Source organism: Phalacrocorax carbo, chromosome 8 (assembly GCF_963921805.1).
Source record: "Phalacrocorax carbo chromosome 8, bPhaCar2.1, whole genome shotgun sequence".
Classification (NCBI taxonomy): domain Eukaryota; kingdom Metazoa; phylum Chordata; class Aves; order Suliformes; family Phalacrocoracidae; genus Phalacrocorax; species Phalacrocorax carbo.
Window position 1 is genome coordinate 6,682,017 of NC_087520.1, and position 23,084 is coordinate 6,705,100.

General features: G+C 41.9%; 1 protein-coding gene across 2 annotated transcripts; it reads right to left on the minus strand.

Annotated features, from left to right (window-relative positions):
• Nucleotides 1-110: 110 nt before the first annotated feature.
• Nucleotides 111-22,999, minus strand: TBC1D9B (TBC1 domain family member 9B). Of its 2 annotated transcripts, XM_064458451.1 has the most exons (22): nt 22,756-22,999; nt 20,289-20,399; nt 17,227-17,345; nt 15,919-16,147; nt 15,022-15,280; nt 14,161-14,368; nt 13,816-14,028; nt 13,492-13,653; nt 12,727-12,877; nt 12,114-12,328; nt 11,222-11,339; nt 10,193-10,478; nt 9,510-9,639; nt 8,231-8,329; nt 7,325-7,393; nt 6,325-6,565; nt 5,886-5,951; nt 5,660-5,731; nt 5,198-5,248; nt 4,082-4,129; nt 3,523-3,629; nt 111-2,599 (listed from the first exon to the last, which is right to left on the minus strand). In XM_064458451.1, the coding sequence occupies exons 1-22, from the start codon at nt 22,871-22,873 to the stop codon at nt 1,907-1,909; spliced, it is 3,765 nt and encodes a 1,254-aa protein (XP_064314521.1). In that variant the 5' UTR covers nt 22,874-22,999; the 3' UTR covers nt 111-1,906. The 2 variants fall into 2 exon arrangements, with proteins under 2 accessions (XP_064314521.1, XP_064314522.1); XM_064458452.1 differs by lacking the exon at nt 5,198-5,248 and having other exon boundaries at nt 22,756-22,998.
• Nucleotides 23,000-23,084: the final 85 nt, after the last annotated feature.

Genomic DNA, 23,084 nt, shown 5'->3' on the forward strand with positions numbered 1-23,084 from the left:
GAAAAAAAAAAACAAACAGAAGAAAAAAGGAAAAAAGTCACCCTCAGTCTCACCAAGTCTGCTCTTTTAGATAACTGCCATGGACGAAGAATGAGCAATCTTCCATAAGCTCAGAGAAATAAAAGGCAGTCACAGTTCTGGTTCATTTATTGAGTACATGACATATTAAGACAGACAGTGTAAAATCACATGTATTGTTTGTACTTTTTAAAAAATTACAATAAATTACTGAATAATTAGTAAAAGCAGTTTTACTAATGGCTGCTCTCCAAGTGACACAGGACAGAGGAGGCAGAGAAATAACAAATATGTACCACCTGTGAATACATAAAGAATGTCACAAGGAGGAATTAACACTGAGTAGCACACCAGGTAGTGTTAAATGGGAACATCCAACCATCCCCGTCCTTCCCATCCTTAGGTTCCAAACGCCAGCCAAAAGCTGTACCAAACCTTGCCTTCAGTGCAGGGTCTGCTCTCGCCGAGCAGCAGCACCTCCTGCTCCGTCCCTGCAAGGCAGGTGCCTGCACACTGAGATGAATTTATCTGTAGGAACAGCATTAATTCTCCTTCCTTGGAGTGCATGCCCTACTACCAGAAGACTAAGTCTTAGTTTCTTCTGGTCTTCATTGATTTAAAAGAGCAGTCACTCAGTCTCCCAGTTATTTTGTCTCTAACTGGAAAGAAATCTGGTCTATTGAGGTTTCCCAGAATGGGCTGATGGCAGAGGGCCACACTGCTTTGAATTCTTCCTCTTTAAGTAAAAATGCCCTTTGACATATAGTAGTTTCTAAGAACACAACCATTGCCAGACTCTCTGTACAGGAGATATTCAGAAAGGACACACCGAGCAGCTGCAGGCAGCACAAAACTCCTGCTCATCTTCCTGCCCCAAGTATTTGTGAGGGCTGACCGATCACAGTATTCCTAGGGATCCTCCTAAACACTAGACCCATCACAAGCCAGTTAAAACAGAGAATCAGCAAGAAACAATGAATGTTTTCTGTACCAACAGGGAAAGTCCAGCAGACCAGCGTGCTGTTGCTCTGTAACACTGAGGCTGATTCACCGACTTCTAATTTAGGAACTTATTCCCTCATTATAACCACCATGAGCCCACTGATTGACTTAATATTACTTCTGCACTGAAGTCAAGGAGCTTGTGGCTTCCCAGACCACCTGAAAACAATGGCTTTCAAAGAATTAGAAAAGCAAATACTAGAAAACCAGGTTTGTCTGAAAACTCCTGAATGCTGAAGGAGGGGAAAAAACGGTGGTCATACGCTATGTCAATGCCAAATCACATCTGAAAGAAACCTGCAGATCTGAGATATGTCCATGTTTAGACCTCAGGGTGCTGGGAGCAGTGGGGCACATTTGCATTATAGCTGCTGAGTCACAGAACAGCACTGAAGAACTTACAAGACTATTTATAGGTCAGGGTCCTATAGCACTTGACTACACTGCGTTAGCTCTCAGATTGGCAGCCAGAGGTGAACGTGGTTTCAAGCCAGGCTGCGTCTGCTGTGCAAGTTACCCAGGAGCCTAGAGCAAACAAGGGCAGGCAAGGAGCAGTTACTGTCTGAAATAAAACTTCATTAAAATAAAAGATAGCAAAAGGCAGACATGCATAATTTATGGTGGTAATCCTATATGTCAGGGGCTATTAGGTTCTAACGGCTCTTGAGAATGTAAATCTAATTCTGTCAGCCAGAATAGCCAAAGCAGCACCTACACAACACAGTCACTGTCAGAAGCCCCTTATCGATTGGAATCTATTGCAATTGTGTAGTTACTGGTCTCTGATTAAACAAAAAAATAGCCCAAACACAAAATACCAAACCATCCTGCCATCTGCCACATTATCTCCCTGTTTCATCCAAAGACAATTCCTGCTTTCTTGAGTTCACCCTGACACGGAGGAAAGTTCATAGTCACTGGATGAACTGAACTGCCTCTCTACCTTCTTCTGATCTTTGATCTTTTGCAGAATGTTGACCTTTTTCTCAAAGTAGTTTACAAGGGCCGTTTCCGTCAGCATGGAAGCCAAGATCTGCTCAAAGGAGATAGACCAGTCAGTGTCGATGGTACTACCATACCTGGCAGCTGAACTACTGCCTTCACAACCAACCAGGACCGTGTCATCCGCAATGTCTTCACACTGCAGGGAGCCTGTGCTGACCATGGAGTAGGAAGACATGGACATATCATCTTTGGTTTCATCATCTGATAGCAGCTGTAAAGGAGAGCCTTGTCCTTCCCCTGACCCATCTCCTAGAGTTTGGATCTCCTGCTGTGTTTTTTCAGGCTGAGCATCTCCACAGGTTTTGTCCTCATGGTCAGCTTGGGGTTGCTGCTCCACTGCTGAATTCTGACTCTGTTCAGACGTTGGCGACTCCTCTTCGCTCACTGGATCTTGGGTATTGTTTGCTTTGCAGTCCTCAGACTTCCTCACAGGCCTGTTGGAAAATTTCTTCCCAACCTCCCCAATTCGCAGGAGGAGACTGGCTACAGTGGCAATTGCATGGTACAGCTCTTGCTCCACAGGGTCCTCACTGAACATGTTGTAAAGGGTCTTGCATAACTCTATAAATTGTTCCTTTAAAAGACAAAGACAAAAAAAAAATCATACTTCAGGCTGAAAAAAGTTGACAGTGGCAGACCATAGAATTATAGAGTATCTCAGGTTGGAAGGGACCCATAAGGATCATCGAGACCAACTCCCTGCTCCTCGCAGGACTACCTGAAGGAAAACCACATGACTAAGAGCATTGTCCAGCCACTCCTTGAGATGAAGCAACAGGCACCATCTTGACTGACTCCCCGCTTATCTGCCTCCCCACCAAGTAAGTGGCAGCTTACCATACTGATTCAGAACAGTCCAATGCAGGCAAACTCTTCTCTCTCTGCAGTAGCAGCTAAAGTGAGACACAGCTAGCAATTTTATAGTGGTGAGGTTTTTTTGCTGACATACGAACAGAGTACTCAGATACGCACATCTGAGAAAACCTAAAGTTTTACTTCTGTCCTGCTACTCTTTTGTGGTCAGCTTTTAAGCATTTCCAAACTGGTTTAAGTAGCACCCATCAAAGAAATTAGAGACAGAAAAGATCACACCAGTTATCAGACTCTCTTTCCTGTAACCACATTCTTTGCTCTCTAGCAAGCAGCTGTAACTGGAGGCAATGCAAAACCAAAAGAGCCAAACAAGTTTATATGACTGATGGCAAAGTTGAAACATATTACTCTGGAGGGAAAACACAGATCACAGATCTTACAGGAGAAATTGGTCTGGGAGGCAGAGAGAATCAAATACATTTGGTTGGTGGAAACAAAGCAGTTTGTCTATGCCCCTGAGGAATTCAGCACAAACATGTGGAATGAAAGGCTTCTGAAGCTCACCAGGCCAGAACAGCAGGGCCATCTACAGGCAAGGACTGGGCATGCTGGCAAAATGGCTGTGCTGAATTCCGCAGTAACCTGTTAGTCACCTAACTGGAAACCTTCACATTCACTTCTTACCTGGCTCATTTTGGGGAGATCTTTAATGGTTTCTTTCTTGGCCTCTTTTTCCTTGGCCCACATTCTTAGGTAGTATTTATAGTCCTGTGGACTGGTACCTTTCTCCTCTGCAAGGCAAGACCAAGCCACTACTGTCAGGTGGTTAATAATTTCAGACTTAAAAAGCGAATGCTGTGCCAGCAAAAATCATGCTGGAAGTAGGTTTTATTGACAGTTCAGGAAAGCATCTACCAGGAAGGCTGCATTGTTTTCTGCTGGTTTATCTGATCCAGCTCAGTAGAGCAAAAATTTTAACATTGCTGCATAAGCTTGACTTCTCATAAATGAACTCTATGAGTTGACAACTTGCCAAACATGATTTACAAATGTTATGATCTTGGTATGTAAAAGAGTCAGAGCAGTAAGGCATAAGAGATATTTATTTCCTGTCTCACATATCACTCTACCTCTGTCCACAAGGGACACTCTGAGAGGTCCCCTTGATAAAGCAAAGGACAATGAACAGTTCATAATATGAGAGAGACAAGACTAGAATGTGGTCTATTTATGATGAAATTACCTTTTTCTGGACCGTTCTCATTTCTCCTTCCTTTATCTTCTTGGGTTTCTAAAAAATTATGGAATTATGAAAGAATGATTAATAGCTGATTTTCAACAACACATGAAGAACATAAGACAACTCATATACAAATTAAAATCATACAAGAATATATTTAATAGAAGTTAAATCTCACACTCCCACATCATGTTTGGAGGAGTGAACAGATCAGGAGGGAAGCAAGAAGTTGATGTGATGTACTGGATGAAAAGCCACACTGAAAAGGTGGGTTGAAGAGCTGAGGTAGAGGGCAGAACTCTTAAAAGAAACGGGTGAAACACAGATATGGAAGACAGCTAAGCAATATGATGGCTTAAAGACAAAGTAGTTCAATTATCCAATGCAAGATAATGAATGGAAAAAGCCCAAACCACTACTGAGCACATATGTGACTAATATCTACATTCACCATTATTCACTGACTGAACTGACACTTTGGGAGTAATTTGCAGAGTCTAACTTCATGAACTTTGCTTCTGGTTCCTTATATCATCACTAGACTATAGGAAATCTTGGCTCAACTCAGACTGTTAAGTCAGTCATCTAGCACCAAACAGCACAACTACTTACTCACTCAGATTTTCTTTGAGCATTATTATAATTTGGTAAACATTTAGCACAAATAGCATACTTTGACCTCCTATTTGACAATCCCTAAAATTGTATTTTAAGAAATGCAGTATATTAGTCTACTAACAGTTCTACAATTCCATGGCATGCATCCTTACTCTTTTAAATTAGAAGCCTGTGGAGGCGGCACAGGTATCATCTACCCAGGCCAGCAAGCCCAGCACCCCCCACCCTCTGCTCTGAGCATATTTTCCCCCACCAGTTTCTAGGGTGAGATAACTCCCCTGAAAGAAGCCGGACAAAACCTAGTTTGACCAAGGTTGAAACACAATAGGTAGAATATACTGAAAGGTATCTAACTACTTATAGCACTTTATTCATAGTGGGAGTGTCATGAGACAGGGCAGCAGCAACAACTTCACAGTATTTAAAATAGCACATTTGTGCTGGCAGAGGATATCAGCATTATAGCCATGCTCAGTGCATGCACATAATCCATGGACTAACCTTGAGACTCACAGTGCAGGCAGAAATCCAGCTCTGAGACAAAAGGAGATACTTGAGCAGCAGAAAAAGGGGTTGAGGGGACAATATCCCAGATAGAACAGAAGAAAAGGCCAGTCATAGATAGACAGAGAGAAGGAAACAAAAACAAGAAGAGAGACAATAAGACTTGCATGAAAAACCTAAATCACGGTGGGAGACGGGCTGGTAAAAGCACACTGCTCCTCCTCAGCAGTCTAATTGTACTTCAGAGGGTGCTGTGTCCTGCATGAAATGGGTGCTGAGCAGTTTAAGCTCCAAACTTCTTTCCCATCATGCAACAAAGACAGCGAACTCAAACACACTGGCAATTTTAAACTGCCACCATGAGACCATGCCTTGCAAAAAATCACTACTCATAGCACATGAATTTGTGCTGCAACTGATGACTAAACTGAGAGGTAAAATCAGCAGTGTTGTTATTACCTTCTGTTGTAACATCCTCCGTGAAATAACTTGTGGCCTCCAAAGCAGACTCTGTCTCCTCTGGATTCAGAGCTGTATTTACAGAGAAGGAAACATTAAGACCTCTAAGCTAATTGAACAGCAGTGTTACCCACTTCATTAGCAAAATTCATGAGGCATCCCTTTTCAATTACATGTCAGAACAGACCATGCTCAATAGTAGCAATATAGGAAAGCAATCACTCACCGGGAGGCAGATGCAGTTTGTAAAGTACTTTGAGTTTTTCAGTGAGGTCACCATGGTACATTCCACCTGCAAAGAAAAAAAAAAAAAGGGTGAAGAGAAATAGCACTTAGGATAAAAAATCACCCTCTGCCCACAGGCTCAAAACAGAATGAGTTCACATGCAATGAGAAAATGCTAACTGCACAAAGCCGGGCGCAGAAGCAGTAGTAAAGAAATCTAGAGCAAAGCTGCATCTTGCTGGTTTGCCACCTATCACTTCCCAAAACAGGAGACTCCCTTGCAGCAAAAAGGCATCTTTTGTTCTGTCTGAGGCTTCTGGTAATGCTGTCATCCTCCCCTTATGACAGTGCAAACATCACTGTCTCCTTTTAGCTCTCTGCTTGGAAAAGGACAGAAACAATTTTTGCAATATTCCATCATCTCCAAAAACACCACTTACTCATCCCTGTCACAAACTCCTTGAAGTTAATGAGAGAATCCCTGTTCTCATCCAGAAGACGGAACAAACGTGCTGCTAGCACAGGCGTATGCGCGCCACAGGACCAGGGGGTCAAACTGATGAACAGGTCTTTGAACTGCTCCATGTCTATGCGATACTGCTCCAGGTAGGGTAAACTCTGATCTCGGCGGGCAGCTGCAGCACGATTATTTCCCCAGTAGCAGCTCATCAGATACTTTGCCTTTGGAGGGAAAGGATTAATAGGTCAGATTATACTATGCTACAACAATTCACAGGAATGGAGACTTTGTTATAGCTCAAGAATAGCACTGAGTAAGCAGAAAAGAGACATTTCAGGACACACTACCTCCCCCATTATTTCTAGCATTACTTCGCTACAAAATAATATGAAATGGAGGAAGACACAGGGATTTCACGAAAAGCACAAAGAACAATTTTAAATGAAAAATACAAAAAACATGACTTCAGGTTTGAATGAAATGACACTCAGGCTTTACTGCAAAGGAACATTCAGGTTTTAGAACTAAGCCTCTCTGAGTCTACAGCACAGTGCAACTAAGTTGGCAGTGACTTTGGTAAATGCAGTTGGGTAAAAACACTTAAGTAATTTTGTCACAATTACAGGGCAAATCAATGGCAAACTTGAAAATAAAAATGGAGGTACAGTCAATCCTAGCTCCCTGTTCTAAGTGCTATGTGACACTCCTTTCCATTGATTCCATGACCTCTTTCTGAATAAGTGTAATTCAAATACTATGAATGTGTTTTGGCCATCTTTGGAAAAAAAAAAAAAAACAAAACAAAACGGATAGCAATAGGGCCAGTCTGACTGGCACCATGAATAACCATGTGTAACAGAATGCACCATCTGTTTCTGATAGGTTGGTCTAAGAATCAAAGCAAAGTCATTATTTCCTTTCACTTTATTTTGGTATTTGTTCTGTGTCAGAACACATTCTTCCTCAGTCTTGCTTCTTACCTTGAACACTACATACAGCTCCTCTAGTTCTTCAATAGAGAAACCAATGTCACTAGACACAGCTCGGACCTATGGTTAGGGAGAAAAGAGAGTGAACAATTTATTTCAAAGCTAGAAAAATTAAATATGACTCACTAAAAAATCTGTGTAACACAGAAGAGAACAAGGGCAAGGAGATATGACACAGGACAGGAGAGAAAACATAACCACTCCAATACCTCCTGTTGCTATGGATTACAGGTCAGGAAGACAGCTTCCAGTCAAGCAGAAACTGCCGACATTTTGAGCAGCTAGAAAAAATTAGTGTGCTTATTTCCTGTTTGTGCAGACCTGACTCTGCAGTCTGTGTTGCCCCTCCCTCTTGTTTTTATCTTCAGATGTTTGACTTAGACGCATTGAAAAACATCAGTGAAAGAAACATGTGTATGAGGTTCTCCACCTAGGACATGGGAGATAATTGCAGTAGATGTGGATACTCCCCTTTGGCCATGAGCCCTTTTGTAAAATTCCCTAGCATGCTATCATACTCTCTAAATGGCAGGAAAATAATTATCTGCTAGCTGGCTTCTCTCAAAGATTCTAGGCAAGTAGTAAAACAGATAGCACCAGGCAGTGGAGAGACTACTACAAGACCTACCACTGATTTTTATCTCCCTCTGTGCCAAATATCTCATTCGATCACGCCTTAGCACTTCAATCCATTTTATTAGATTAACTGGGACCATGTGAAAAAGAAAACTGAAAATCCATTACTCTAACCAGTAAATCCATTTTTTCACATTAACTGCAATTCTTTAAGTCACTTAAAACTGGGTCTGCCACAGGGCAAACTTTCTAGATGCTTACAGCAAAACACATTCCATTAATATGCCATTTGGTAGCTCATTCGATCTGGGATGCACATACCACACTCTTCTTGGCTGTATCCTCCAGAGACTGGATCACTTTCAGTCTTTGTTTAAAACGCATTTGTTCAATGTCATCTGCCTTCAAATTGCTAAATTTCTACAAGAAAGGAAGCAGACCAGGTCAACATCATCTCCTAAAGAAAGAACAACCCCTGTCCAGTTAAATGTTCTTTACCAAGCATACTATCTATCCCCTCAGAGATGATCTAAAATCCCTAGAAGCCTTTTACCAGCAGCAAAAGATGAGAAAAAACTTGAGCTCTATTCCCTATTCACCCCTGTCCTGCAAGAGAAGTCATTCGGAATTCATAAGAAATCCAGCATCAGAGGTTTCTAAAGAACAGCTGAAAAAGCATCTGTCAGGACTGACAGAAATACAGATCCTGTACTGTGGCAGAGATAAGAGAATAGACAGGTTGTTATTCCTTCCAGCCCTGTTTTTAATATGAGGTTCAGCTAGAAACACCAAAGTTAACAAAGCTTTTCTACTGACTAGGTCACCCAAGTGAGATGAATTTAGTGACAATCTTCTATAAAAGAAACTGAGAACAGACAGAGGTGGCAGATTTAAAGAACCAAAACAGAATACACAGCAAATTGACAGCTGCCTGACTGTATGCAGCTGGATGGGGACAGGATGAAGAACAGGAGATAAAACGGGAAATTAATCCACATTTACCACAGCATAGCACAGAAGACTGTCAAGCAGCAGTTCTCTTGCCTGTGTTCTTTTCATCATTCAGATACAAATCTCTTATGAGTTTGTTCTCGGTACAAATAATGAGGTACACCTCCACCAGCGCTGAGGTATTTCAACAGCATTGGCACCATTCTCAGGGTCACCCTTCTATTACTATAATGTGGATGCCAGAACAGGATTCCTGTGCACATGAACTGGGATGCTTCCATGTTTCTGCAGTATACCTCACAATTTTTACCCCAAATTTCCCTCCCCAACTCCCTAGCACTGACAATCCTCACATACAAGTAAGAATGGAGGCTTTTTTGGCAAAGCAGGAAGAAATCTTTGGTCTGTAATTTTTACTTATTTGCAGTCTTAATTTTAGTCTCCACTGGCGGTGGGGAGACTCTTTGTAATCCACAACAGCCAATGGTGTTAGGCTCTTCTCATATCAAACAGGAGGTTTAATGTCTTGGGCCTGCTCTCCTCGAGCACTTCAAGCTATAAACACTGTTCAAATTCAGGCTGCGCAAAGTAGAAAACTGGATGTTAGTAGAGAAAAATCTCTTGGGCAAAAACTAAGCCAGAACCTTACCTCATAGGATGTTTTGATGAGTTCAAAGATGTCAATTTCAAGTGGCGGGTCATCTCCACTTGTCAATAAGGCATGCAAGTGGGGAATAGGGGGAGACACGCTCTGTCTGTTAACTACATTGTCCAAGTATCTGTGGGGAAAAACAGAACACACGCAAGACTCCAGGATTAGTGTCCAGGAAAAAAAGTAATATTCTAAACTTATTATTCCCAAATTGTTTGTATCATTTATCTAAACACATGGGAAAATTTAATTGTTCCCAGCTAACCTGCAATGCCACCCTCAATGTATCTGAAGTAAACTTGATTTTCACCCTATTTTTGGGGCATCTCCTGTTTTTAAAGTGGGCTTCAAGTAGTAACCTGAAGATCTTTCTTCACATAGAGATTCACATTTCAAACCGAAAACCTTACATTTATTAGACTTTATTAGAGATATCTGCTTGATCAAGTTTTATGTTTCTAGAATGCGATTCCTGACAGGATCTGTTCTTAAATCAGAATTCTATCAATTTTTGATAAACAACCCTTTGGAGTTCAAATTCAAACTGAGAAACAGGAATGCATTATGCTGCAAAGCAAACAATTCCACAAATATGGGATCCCTTCATACTCGAGCCAAAAATTCATTTCAGCTGTTGTACCATGACTTTTCAGTTATAAATAAATAACAATGAACAGTACCTGCCCAGAATAGTCATGGCTTCACCTTCATCACAGCACTGTAACAACTTCTCCACGTTGGCATCAAGTATGGCCAATGACACCTGCAAGATGAACTTGATTCCCTCATAGAAAAAACAGTCGACAATGACCACGGCACTCTCAAAGGGCATGACACTGAGAAAGAGAGTGAGAAACCAGGAAAGGGATATGGTGGAAATCACTCCCAGGTCCTGCATCTTTTCTGACAGCTGTGGAAGATACTCTCGTGTAAGTTCTTCAAAGATGCCTTGGTCCACCAATGCGCCTGGGAAAAAAAAACCCAAAACAAGAAAAACGGTAGAACTCAAATTAGTGTTATCATGGTACTATACCCTCGTGGAATCATATAGGCAAGCTAATCAATTATTAAACAAAATAGTGTAAGTTTACTTTAATTTTATATAAGCCTCTTAACATCAGAACTAAAATTAACACATTTATCTAGATTTGTTCCCTGTTCTCAGTAAAAACAACACACTTAGATAGAGGTTACTCCTACATTGCAGAGCATGCAGAAACAGAATCTCTCATTGATCTATGCATTTCCCCTGAAAGGAGGGGTGAAGGATTACTGGTATTATGGTATTTATATAAAACTATTCTCTTTTATACGGACCAACTTTAAAAGCTCATGAAGTGGTACTTTCACTAACCTTTCCTGCGAGCCTATTCCAAAGATTTAATACATCATTCAGATGGGTAAAAAATAACCCAATAATTTTCTTCTAGATATGCCTCCTTACTGCTAATGGTCCCTCCTGCTACCAACTTTTAGTGACTTCATCTTCCTTGTTACTACAAGGTAGTAGTACTACCTTGGTAGCCTGCAGTGTCTCTTCCTACGTCTCCATCATACACCTGCAACTTTAAAGGGAACAGGGTTGTGCTTCATGATCTTTAAAATGCATCACATTTAATTCATTCTGAACAACAAAATGTTCCTGAGAGACGCTGGTGCAACTCTAGCTGGAAATCCAGGCTCCAGCATGAATTTGACAAAAGACTCACCAACTACTCTTGTGTTGTAGTAATCTGGCAACATCCGCTCACATAAAGCCACTAGGAGCCAGAAAGCCTCTTCTTCATTGCAGTATAGCAACAGTACTGATGTAACGATGTTCATGGCCTGCGAGCCAGCAGAGTTAAGTATGCAGATATAGGAGAGAAACATGAAGATGTTCACGAAAGCTCTGTCATTACAGACCAGCTAAAGTTAAAAAGCATGAATACAGCAAAACTGTCACTGAAAGTCACATCTATTTCCAGCTTTTACTAGTATCTGAGTCAATAAATGACCACGAGCCAATTTACCTTCCTTTTTCAGTTCCTGTTTGTGAGGTAGCAAATAATATAACTACTTTTTGTCAAGCACTTCCGTTAATCAAGGTGACCAAGCGTAATTTTCAAAGATTTTATAAAAAGCTTTGTAACAATTTGGTCATAACAGAACAACATAATGAGAACCTCGAATACCAGAGCAATACACAAAATGAATCTGCATTTCCACTGAGCTTTCACAAATCAGCAACTGGCTTTGTTTTCAATACACTGCCCATGTGCATCATCACTTATTATTCTTTTTAATCACTTATATTCTTTTTAATGAAACCAGATGTTTTTGCTGAACGAGGGAAAGCTCTAGCAGGAAAACTGGTAAAAGACTCTGTCATTACACCTATACTCTGTCACTACACCTATCAGAAACATGCAACGTCTATTTAAATGCTGTATCCAAAGGACAGTTAAAAGATCTTGCAACATTAGCACTTCTTTCATACTCTCACACCACCACAGGGACAGCATGAAGGAAAAGCTTGAAACTGAACAAAAAACTGCAGAAAAAGTCCAAGTCGATTCTGGTCACTGTGTAGGACTAACAAGTCTAAGGCTTCTTTCTTACCTGACAGTACCCAATTGTTGGATTTCTGAATGCATAAGCTGTTAAGACTCTCCGGAGGGCAGCAATTCCCAACTCATTCTGGAAGGCAGGATGTTCTGGCATAGAACGGTGCAGATCTCTCTCTATTTCCTCTGTAGCAAGATTGTACTTTCCCATTGACTTTTCCACAAGATCTGCATAGTAACCAGGATGAGTCACCATCTCATTCCAAGCCCCTGTAAAAACAAACAAATACTGTTTCACCTTGAGCTTTGGAATACAGATTTTATGCCTGCAGTTTCAGAGAAGAGGCAGCCAGGAAGCACTACATGAACTCATCAACTACAAATAGATATCATAGTAATAAACTCATTCTTAAATCATCATGCTAGAGTCTAGGTCCCAACACTGAAACACAGACAAAGAAGGCCAAAGAGCTACTACACTCATAAAGAAAGCCACCTCAGGAATGGGATCACTGCATATTCGTCAAAAACACCATGAAGTATCATTCAGTTGATGTTAACTTGTGATTAATTTCTTCTGAAATGAGCTAAGATTTATACCTTTTCCTTTGAGATGTGCAAAAAGCTTATTACTGCTAGCTGTCAAAGTATCCAGCACAACCTCCTACCTGAGAAAAGGAGCCACAGCTCTCCACGAAGATTCTCTGGGATTCCTTTTTGCACCAGCTCCCTAGTCTTCGCAGTGCGATACATACACATCCCTCGCCCGTATTCAAAGAAATGGATGTTCCAAGACTCTTCCTTCATCTTCTCCTTTGCCTTCACACAGGAACAAATACGGCCATTTTAAGAGACTGATGCATTTTTATGTTTGTAGGACAGGTGATTTCTGGGTATACTCAGGCCTACACTTCACATGAGAATGCATTGTGACATTTAAAGCCTTTCTTCTTCCTGCTGAATGAAAGGGTGTATGCTAATCTACACTCTTCTGAATCAGTTCTGACCTTGCTTAAAGTCAAGTCTTTACAACACTAACAAGGGCTCTGCAATGGCATTACACTGCAAATCTCTACATAAATGCAAGCAGAACCATAGTCTAAGACTATTAAATAGCAAGCAGAGATACCAGTTCTCTGCTTTCTTGATCTGAAGAAAAGTAGTTCTTCACAGACATGAATTTACATCCCAGAAGCACAGTAACACTAATTTCTCAGCCTCTAGTCAAGTATCTCAGGTAGCTCTGTACTGATAAAGTAAGCTGACGGTCAGGTTACATCTAGGCAGCGCTATCGTTGTGGCAGACGCAGCGGTGATAGGGCAGGACTGACCAGGGGTAAAATGCATTTTCAGAGTCTTAGAGCAGGACAGGAAATCTTCAACCTACTACAAACTATTTAGAGTTAAGTGTTTTAAGTTAAATTATTATTTACCCCTTTGGGCCCCAAGAGCTCCTCGGAATTTCTTCTGAAGAGTTTGAGTAGTCCCTGCGAGGCTGTTGGCACTTCCCCCGCACAGAAGTTGACAGGTCGGCTGCTGAGAGCAGAGTTGGGGCTAACTGCAAGTGGGCTGCTGGAAGGCAATTCTGGAACCTCCTGAACAATAGAACATAAAGCATCTGAGCTCAGGCGGCCTCCCTCCTTTGCTTTTTGTCTTACAAGAGACATCATTTGCTGGTAAGGAGCACTGTTAACACACTGTGAGGAGCATTAGTCTGAAAGTTGACAAATGCTCCTTCCCAGCTATTCCCTTAGTACCTCGCAAGCAGGATCAGTCAAATTCCACTTCCATTCCCTGTCGCTGCTGCATGGTTTCTTGGATGGCGTTCTCTGCAAAAAGTCAGAGATCCTCTGTACCAAGAAATCTCGGTCTTTCAGATTGGCAAAGAAGAAGGTCATTTTACTTCTAGTGCTGATGGACAGAGGGCTGGGCAAGACACTGGAACTATCTGCTTTCTCGACTATTGTCACCTAGAAGACAAAGACAAGGGCCATTTGGATCTAGCAGATTCTCCATTATCTATAAAGCTCTGCACAAAAGCTAGAAGCACACAGAAGACAAGAAAGGCCTGTAGTCTTAATATACAGCTAAGAAATCCCCACCTCCCTGAGAGGAATGATGAGATGACAGGCCTCCTCTGCCTTGCTGGCAAAACAGATATAATTGTTGGAAACAAACATCTGGCCAGGAATATGCATCTTGTTGAATGGTGTCCACAGGGTACAGTCTGTATGTCCATCCAGGCATTCATCCTTGGGTAATCGGAAAGTGGCACGGTAGCATTCATTTTTGGCTCGAGCATCCAGGTCTCTGGGGAAAGGTAACGAGTAGTCCTGAGAGGTTTTTTCTCACATGAAAAACCCATTCAACCACTAATGTTAAGCATTCATTCCAATCACAGTCTTCAGACTGTGCTGTGTATTCTTAGTATTCATTTCTCTAACTGAGATGCCACCCCTTATCTGACTCTTCTTTCAGCCTTCAGATGTGCTTCACTGACAAGGTATGTCCTGCAATACAAGATAAAATATGCAAGTGCATCTGCAAAACTTAAATGTTACATGAGATTCTGAAACTGCACAGACAGTCCCCAGCAGGAGGATTTATTACAATACAAATGTATATTACTTTTTATATATCTTAAACTTCAGACAGAAGAGCTGATAATATTCTTCTTTCATACTTTTTTTTTTTAAACAGATTTTCAACAGTTTCTAGTTGAAACTTCCTTCTGTCAGTGCCTAGTCATGCATGAGAAAGACATGAGGGTGTGTGTGAATTCAGTACCAATTTGGGATGGAAAAAAAAAAAAGAAAGAACAGGCAGAGGGCTAATGACTGAAATAAGTGATGCAGCCCCAAGAGTGAGAAAACCACAGTGGCACCTGGGAGCTACACAGTTATGCAGATTAATTAGCACAATCCTGTTATCTGTCTTGTCTTCTCACTGCTGGAAACATATACCTTTTTAATGCAGAGATGTTCTTAAGAGGCTTCCTGGGCTTTGGGAGGGACTTGTCCTGTAGGAAGCTCTCATTATCCAATAGCTGCCGCATAGCAATGTTAGCCAGCTGCTCCATCAGCTTGAATGTCTCATTGATGTTGAGAAACATGGAAAAATAAAGTTCACTGTCCCTTGTGCTTACTTTAATGCACTCGGGGAACAGCAGTGTAGCATTTTTTTCTAGCTGGGTTACATCCACCCACTGGATCACCAGTGTCACTGGGAAAAAAAAATAAAAAACCTGCTATCACAATTTGAGGCAAAACAACAAACAAACAGAAATTAAACTCAAGCAGCAAGTAAGCTCTCACTGTAGCAGCATTTTCCCCCTCTTACACACGGACAATTGTTTTCTTCATACTTTTACTGTGTTCTCCAAAAATACTTGGAAATAATCTTTGGGATTAACTAGACTAGAAATAATGTACTTCCAAAAGGACTCACTCTCATCCAGTACATGCTTTCAACTAAATTACTCAAGTTTTTATTCTTTCTTTACAGCAAATTAGCTTTGGACTCAGGAGTTCAAGCTTTGTAAATACTGGGTCCTGACAGTGGTTCCAAATAAAACTCACCAAGGTAAAAATATTGCTTGGTTCTCTAATCCAGTTGAAGCAAAACATCAGGTGTACTTGTACAACTTGAGAAATGTTTTGAAAAGTGAATCAGGCATTCAGTCTAAACATCACTGAAGTGCCTACGAGTGCAAGGACTGATCTACGCATTGAGCTAGAGCTCAAAAGATTCCTAAAAGGAAAAAAACTGTCAGCTTAAAAAAAAAGTTCACATTGAAGATCAATGGCATCAAAAAGATGATGGGAAATGGCAGAAAAACAACTAGCAGGCTTACAACTCACCCTCTTTGCCCAGCAGGAAGGAGTAGAAACAGAGGTGATTGACAGTGAGGTAGAGCCAACCCTGCCTGGGTACCCGTCCCTTCCAATAGCTGCAGGAGTAGTAATTGACCAACTTCTCCACCTCGGGCATCCCAAACTGCTTCCGCATCTTCAGTTCAGCCTCTTTGAATTTACCTGGATCCTCTTCACTCTGGGGCTGCTCATTCTTGTTCTCTTCAGCAATAATTCCCTGAAAGGACATGGGAGGAGAAAGAGAAGAAATGGAAGGGAACATGCCTGCTGACAGACATAATATACAGCAAAAGGTCACAGCAGCAATCCGGAAGACAGAAAGAAGAAACACGACACAGCAGTTCTCATTTCTCCTGTCACATTAGAGAAATAGCAAAGGCATGTAGAAAAAGCAGTCAGATAGTCGGGGAGTCTACAATCTGGGGTCTACTCCTGAAGGCGTGCAGCAAGCATTAATGTTTAACATTTGAGCTTCTCACAGCTGGCCTGGTTAACACTTTGAACACCCTGCAGGAGAACTGATATCTATTTCATTTGCAAACATTCTTCTTCAACAGGAAGATCATCATCTGCCAGGAAGGGCAGAACTCAGCAGTCTGTCAGATCTTGACTGGCCAGAGGGAAAACAAATGACCACAATCTCTCTCACACACAGACGCACACAGAGAAAATACAAAGAATCTGACTAGAGTACTGGAAAAGACTCAAACTGCTGCTGTTCAATAAAAATACCCTGTATTTATAAGTGTCTACTCTGGAGAATTTGTGGGCTGGCAATCTTTAGTGTGTTAACTGCACAACAAGCAGAGACGCCTGTCTGACTAGGAAGTCAGTGGACGTTGGGGTGCAGCTCCTTTACAATCTAGATGCCTTTTAGACCATTGTGGCAGGGCAAGTACATTGCTTGCAAACTAGAATTTTCTCTCCTGTATTTGTTGCTACATGAACCCTCGTTAAACATTGTCTCTGCGTTAAAGGTATAATCAGCAAGGATTTTAAAGAGGTATTATATTTTAATTAGTAGGAGCATCCGAAGCAGGCTGTTCCTTGAGATCTACTGCTCATAAGCTTTTCCCCCCCAAATATATTTGTCCAGTGTTATGACTGTAACATGATGCTGATAATACCGCATGCATTCCGTGGCAATTCCAAATGTATGTATGTCTGAAAAGGGAGCAGAGAGAAGTTTTGCAATGGAGCTCTTGCTCCCTCCCTCCCAATGGTAAAAAGTCCTTAAAACCACCTCCCCATTCTTTCTCAGGATCTGGAAGTCCTTCAGGGAAACATGTCGCTTACATGTATCTTGCCCTTGACAAAGGTGGTGATATCTTCTTCATTATCAAAGATGGATAGAGTCTGCAGTAAGTTATTCTCCAGCCATTCCCAATGCTTTGTGATCTCTTTACGAGATGATCCTAATTGAAAGGGTGAAAGATGATGAGAATAGCAAAGAAAAAAGAAATTAGAACAAGGTCTTTTCTCCTCCAAGTTCACAGCAGGAAACTAATAATTACCGAACAGTAACCAGGACAAACCAAACACATCAGCTGTATACATGTCAAGGACATTTTATGTACACCAACACTATGTTTCTAATCAAATGTCTCCACTACCACCAAGGATAATCAGCACACTACCAACAGATCATCCTATTTGCCAGTGCACACCAAACACAGCTTTTTTTTCCCCAGACAAATAAGATTCTTATGTTCCAGACATGCAGTATTCTTTTCCTGGTATTCTAGAACAAAAATAATGAACTTTCAGAAGAACCTTGAAATTTCAGAACTGAGGTTTTTACACCTACAAAGAGGTTCCGTTTCCCATGGGCAATGGTCAGCAGAGAGCATACAATACCAAACAAAAAGCAACCAAAATATTCATGTTGGAAAGTTCTTTGCTTTCTTAAAGATGTCTCAGAAAAACTTAGATGTTAGCTGCCTTTAACCATACAGTCCACAAGAGTTCACAAAGGATAAGCTTCACCGCATAACCAATTTAAAGAAGTTTTCTCTAGAAAGGTGCCTTAGTTAATTGCCATTAATAATTTCAAAGATTTGTGTTTACTACAAGATCTCCTTCTGTCAACGGCTATCACCATATTCTCTTGTAGACAGAAAAAAAAGCAGAAGAAATAAAAACAGCATTTTGGTTTTTTAACAAGATAAACATCGTTAAAAGCAGACAAAAAGAAATCTGTTTAAATGAAAGACATTTTTAAGTTTCTCTTTGCCATATTCCAGTAAATTAATCTTCTGAAGTTTCATACAAAAGCAGTAGGATATCTAAAAATGCTAACGGCATGAGTCCCACTACTCGATTTCTCTGTGAGTACTTTGGATCCCTCCACGCGGTTAATGATGGAAAAAGAAAGCAGCAGACAGCACAAGCAGTTCCCTAAACCACTGCTTTACCTGACCTTCTTTTTTAAGAGGCAGCTTCGGCAATGAAATAGTCTTCATGTATTTGTAGTTGGATACTTAACCACAAAACCCAACGCCAGCTAATCTGTGGTTTCATACGCAAAAATAACTCCAGGACCTGAAACCAAAAACTAGACGCAAGTAACTGTCTTGTCTCAGAGGACTGCAGGGCTACGAATTTGAGTATGCGTGTACAGCCCAATGCATTAGACAACAAATACTTTTAGTTTTGCCTCTGTGTCGAAGTTTACTTGACATCTATCCTAGCCATCTGACAATGTTTTAAAGCATAACTGATTTTGAGTAATACAAAGTGGCTGATTTTAAGGGCACAGAATTATCAATTATAGGATGCTCTGTGGAAAAAACGCACAGGACCAGCGACAATGGCAGGGGAATAAAGTCTGTGTTCTGTTTTGCTCCATGAGCTGCATCTCTCACCAAATGACAGCAGACCAATTGCTAAAATAAGCCAGGCCTCACTAATTGATGTCTTTCTAAGAACATTAGAATGACATACATGAAAGGGTAAAATTCTGCAATTCCTACAAAGAGAGTTGTAAGAACAAAGTGCTGAAAGGCTGAAGCTGCGCGTGTGACCAGAATGCTGCCCACTGGTACTTACACATGATAAATTGTAAATAAATACATGCATTTTTCAACTAGAGAGCCATATACATTTTATAAATACAAGTGAATACCAATACTCTTACTCTGACAGTAAAATGAGAACCAGATATGATTAAAAAAATACTTTGGATGAAGACAATATATTTAGTCCAGTATAATAATTTATCAAACTCCACTCCGTTGTTATATAGTCCATCTCATTTTACCATGATGCCTTATTTAAAAGTAACTGAGATACAGAGGATACCAACTAAACACTCCTGAAATTGTAAAAAAATAACACACTCATTGAGTGTCAAGATACTATAAAATATCAGATTTTCACCGTAAGTGGCCACTAAATATTCTGCTTTTTTCTATGCAGTTTCTGGCGTGCCATTTTGTTTTCTGTCTGTCTGCCTCCTCCCTCCTCAAAAGGGAAACTGAGTTTCTGTGAAACACAGTGACTTCTGTCTCCTGCAGAATTTAAGTAGCTCTGTGAGGGAGAATATTGCATTGGTTGCCTGGGGAGAAGATGGGAACAGACAAACCAAGACATCAACATCTGTGGGCTTTGCAGATGGTTACTTTGTACTCAGATTTTATGGCTCAACCACAAAGTGAGAAGTAAGGATTCTTATTATAAACAAAGTTTGTCTAACAAATGCATCTGGACATATTTTCTCTTTAGCAACCAGGAGGACCTAAAGCCTTAATCAGGGTTCACCACCAGATATTAGAAGGTTATACCATGATATTCTAATACAGCAATTACACTTCTCAAGTAAGAGACCAAGGATTCTTGATGTTTTTTTAAAAAAATCACTGTAATATATTTTACAGAGATAGTATATCTATATATCTATTACAGGCCAGAAATAGCAGAAAAAAAAATTGGATCAAGACAGTAAAGAGATTCCCCAGACAGTGCTTGGTGCCTTGAATGACCATACATGCTCCCATCTTGTACCATGTTCCTGGTACGTGGGTTTTAACACAACACTCGTTGTCCCACGACACTCTTATCATCAGTTTTATTCTCTGAACAATCTCACTGTGACCTTGCAAACAGATACACCTTGGAAGAAAGAAATTTCATAACATCTGCATAAATGGAAGCTTTTACAGAGCCTTAAGTTCCTAAGCTACAGTTCAAACAACACTGAGAAGTTCTGTCATTTCTGGCATCTTCCACTACCCCACCACAAGCTCTAGAAAGTTTCCTGAGCAGTCACAGAATACTCCTATGTGGGATAACTGATCATCTGAACCAGAGGATAGAGTAACACAAACCCAGCCCCTGACAAGAGCCACATCAATACGTACCGCACGCCACTGCCCAATACACTTGAGAGTCCTGAGTCTGGTGCAGAATACGGTACGGGGCAACCCTGGCACTGGAATCTAAAACCACGTCTAGCGTCCCCACGAGAAGGCCTAGGAGGCAAAGAGAGAGAAAAATTAAAACAATGTAACACCACATTGAAGAATTGGGTTAAGTAAAAATACTGGATCAACACAACAGAAAAATGCCAATGTTCATTATCACGTCTGCTGTGATGGAAGACACACATCCAGTCACCGCAAGCAAACTACCTACAGACCAGCTACAGCCAATCCCACTGGTAATGGATAAAGTTTAGATAGCAGTTAAAGGTCTACTAAACCTAGTTCTGATCCTCCGCCTTTCTAGGAGAGTTTCTAATAAAAGTGAAATGTATTTTCCTCTGTGGGGTTTCTGTTGCTAACAGTGATTTTAAGCCTACTAAACTAAAACACAGAAGAGTTTTCAACGCTGTATCTTTCAGCATCACCTATGCAAACAGTAGGTAAGATAACTCATCCCAAATGGAATGAAATAGTTCTAGAAAACTGGTACTCACAGGTTTCAGTGATGTTTCTAAAAGTATTGTGATTAAACAAAGAAAGAAGTCAGAGAACCAAAATTTGGTAATACAGAAGTTAAAATATTTTTATATGATGTTAAATAAAAAAGCAGGCAATTCCAGAATAAATGCTGGCAGCCACCAGACTTTGTAAAGCAAATCCATTTATTTCAATTAAGTCTATTTACTAGATAAATCAAATATATAAGATGATATTTTGCTTTGCTATTCTAGATAATATACTATGAGCATCTTTAATGCAAATTAATTTTGCAACATCCTCATGATTAAAAGTTTTCTAACATTAGAACTTGGAGACGGAGCATGGTTGCTCCTCTGGATCGCTATCTGGGAGGCCCAGGCTCAACGCCCTGCTCTCCTCCCTGTGGTTTGGGTAAGTCTGAGCAAAATGTACTCACCCATATCTCATTATCATGAATCATGCTACTTCCTCCCCTCTCTCTCAGCTATCCAAAAGCAAGTAATACATTAGGAATATACCACTGATCATACTTCAAGAGAAATGCCATCCATAGCAAGCTCATCTGGTAGTCCTTAAAACAAATACGTACGTATCCAGCATAGCAGGATCTCAGTTTTGGCTCCAGGTTTCTTGTGTACAGTTTTAGACAGAATATGGATTTAAAAGTCATTCTGAATACTTCCTACAGCAATCCCGAACATGTCAAATATTGACATACGGACGGGTAACAGGACATGTTGAAGAACGTGAGTATGACAGCAACTTAAATGCCTTTCCAGCTTGGCTGAATATCTACATTCTAACTCTAAAACATCAACTTGTAGTTGTACAGCTCCATAAGGAGGACACGTGGCTTTTAACACATAGGAGCTCTGAAGAAGACTCCCTCGCCGAGCTAAACTAGCTCAAGAAGTAACCTGGCTCAAAGCTTCAACCGTTTAAGAAGAGATCAGCTTAGATGTTTCCAGAATAGCACCAGCCATCATTTCTTCTTGTAAAAACCTGGGAACCTCCAGAATACAATTGTATGCCTACATGCAAAACTACACAAGTAAGTTTATGTTACACAAAACAGTAACTCAAAATTGAACTGAACATTGTGAAAAGATTAAATATGCTACGGATGTTTATCGGCTGCGCCATTTCTCTTGTTAGTCTATTTATTTGGTTAACAGGGCTAATACATGAAACCGGCTGCGCGTAATTCTCAATTGTAAAAAGCACATTTTTGTTACTTGCATAACTGCATAAGCATTTTGCACATAAATGGGTGTTTTAAAGGAAGGGGATTTCTTCTTGTTAACATTGTGCCTCGGTCACCGGTACGTTGTTTTAACGGTTTCTGCCACCAAACGCGGCTGTCAGGCGCGGTTTTTGTTGGGGTGCACCCACCCGACCTCTCCCCCCGCCCAAGCACAGCACAACTTTCACAGAGATATTCTTTAAAAACAACGTCTTACTTTCATCCCCTGGATCTTGAAAAAACACACACACACAAAAGATACAAAGGAAATACTTCAACAATCCATGGCAACACGAGTATGAAGAAGCCATTTTTGACAAGGGAGGAGGATCACCCCGGCGCCCCCGTTACAGTTATTCCCCCTCGCCGGCCGCAGAGCCCCCCGCCCATGGCTCCCACCGCCTGCGGGGGCCAGGCCCGGTGACAGCGGGGGTCGCACGCCCCGGGGCCTGCCCCCGCAACCCCCCGGCCCGGGTCCCCCCAGCCCGGCACCCCGCCGCGGGCAGCTCCCGCCCCGCCCCGCCGGGACCCGCGGCGCGACCCTGGGGCGGCCCCTCAGCCCCCCCCGAGCCGGGCCGGGCCCCGCGGGGGCAGGGCAGCAGGTGCCCCCCGCGCTGCGCCGAGGCGGCCGTGCCGAGCCGAGCCGGGCCGGAGCCTCCCCTCAGCCCCGCCGCGCCTCACCCGTGAGGCCGCCCCCTTTGCCGTGTCCCCGCCGGCGCTGGAGCAAGAAGAAGGGATTGGCCCGCTCCGTCACCCACAGCGCGCCGGCCAGCAGCACCTCTTCGGGCCCCAGCCACATCGTGGCGGGGCGGCTCGGCTGGGCTGGACTAGGCTCGGCTCAGCTAGGCTCGGCCCGGCCGGAGCACGGCGACGGCACAGCGGGAGCGGCCGGGCCGCGCCGGCGGGTCACGGGGCCGCGCCGGCGGGTCATGGCGCCCCCTAGCGGCCCGGCCCCCTCACGGCAGCGGGGCGGCGCCGTGCTGCCGCTGTGGCGCGGCAGCGACTGGCCG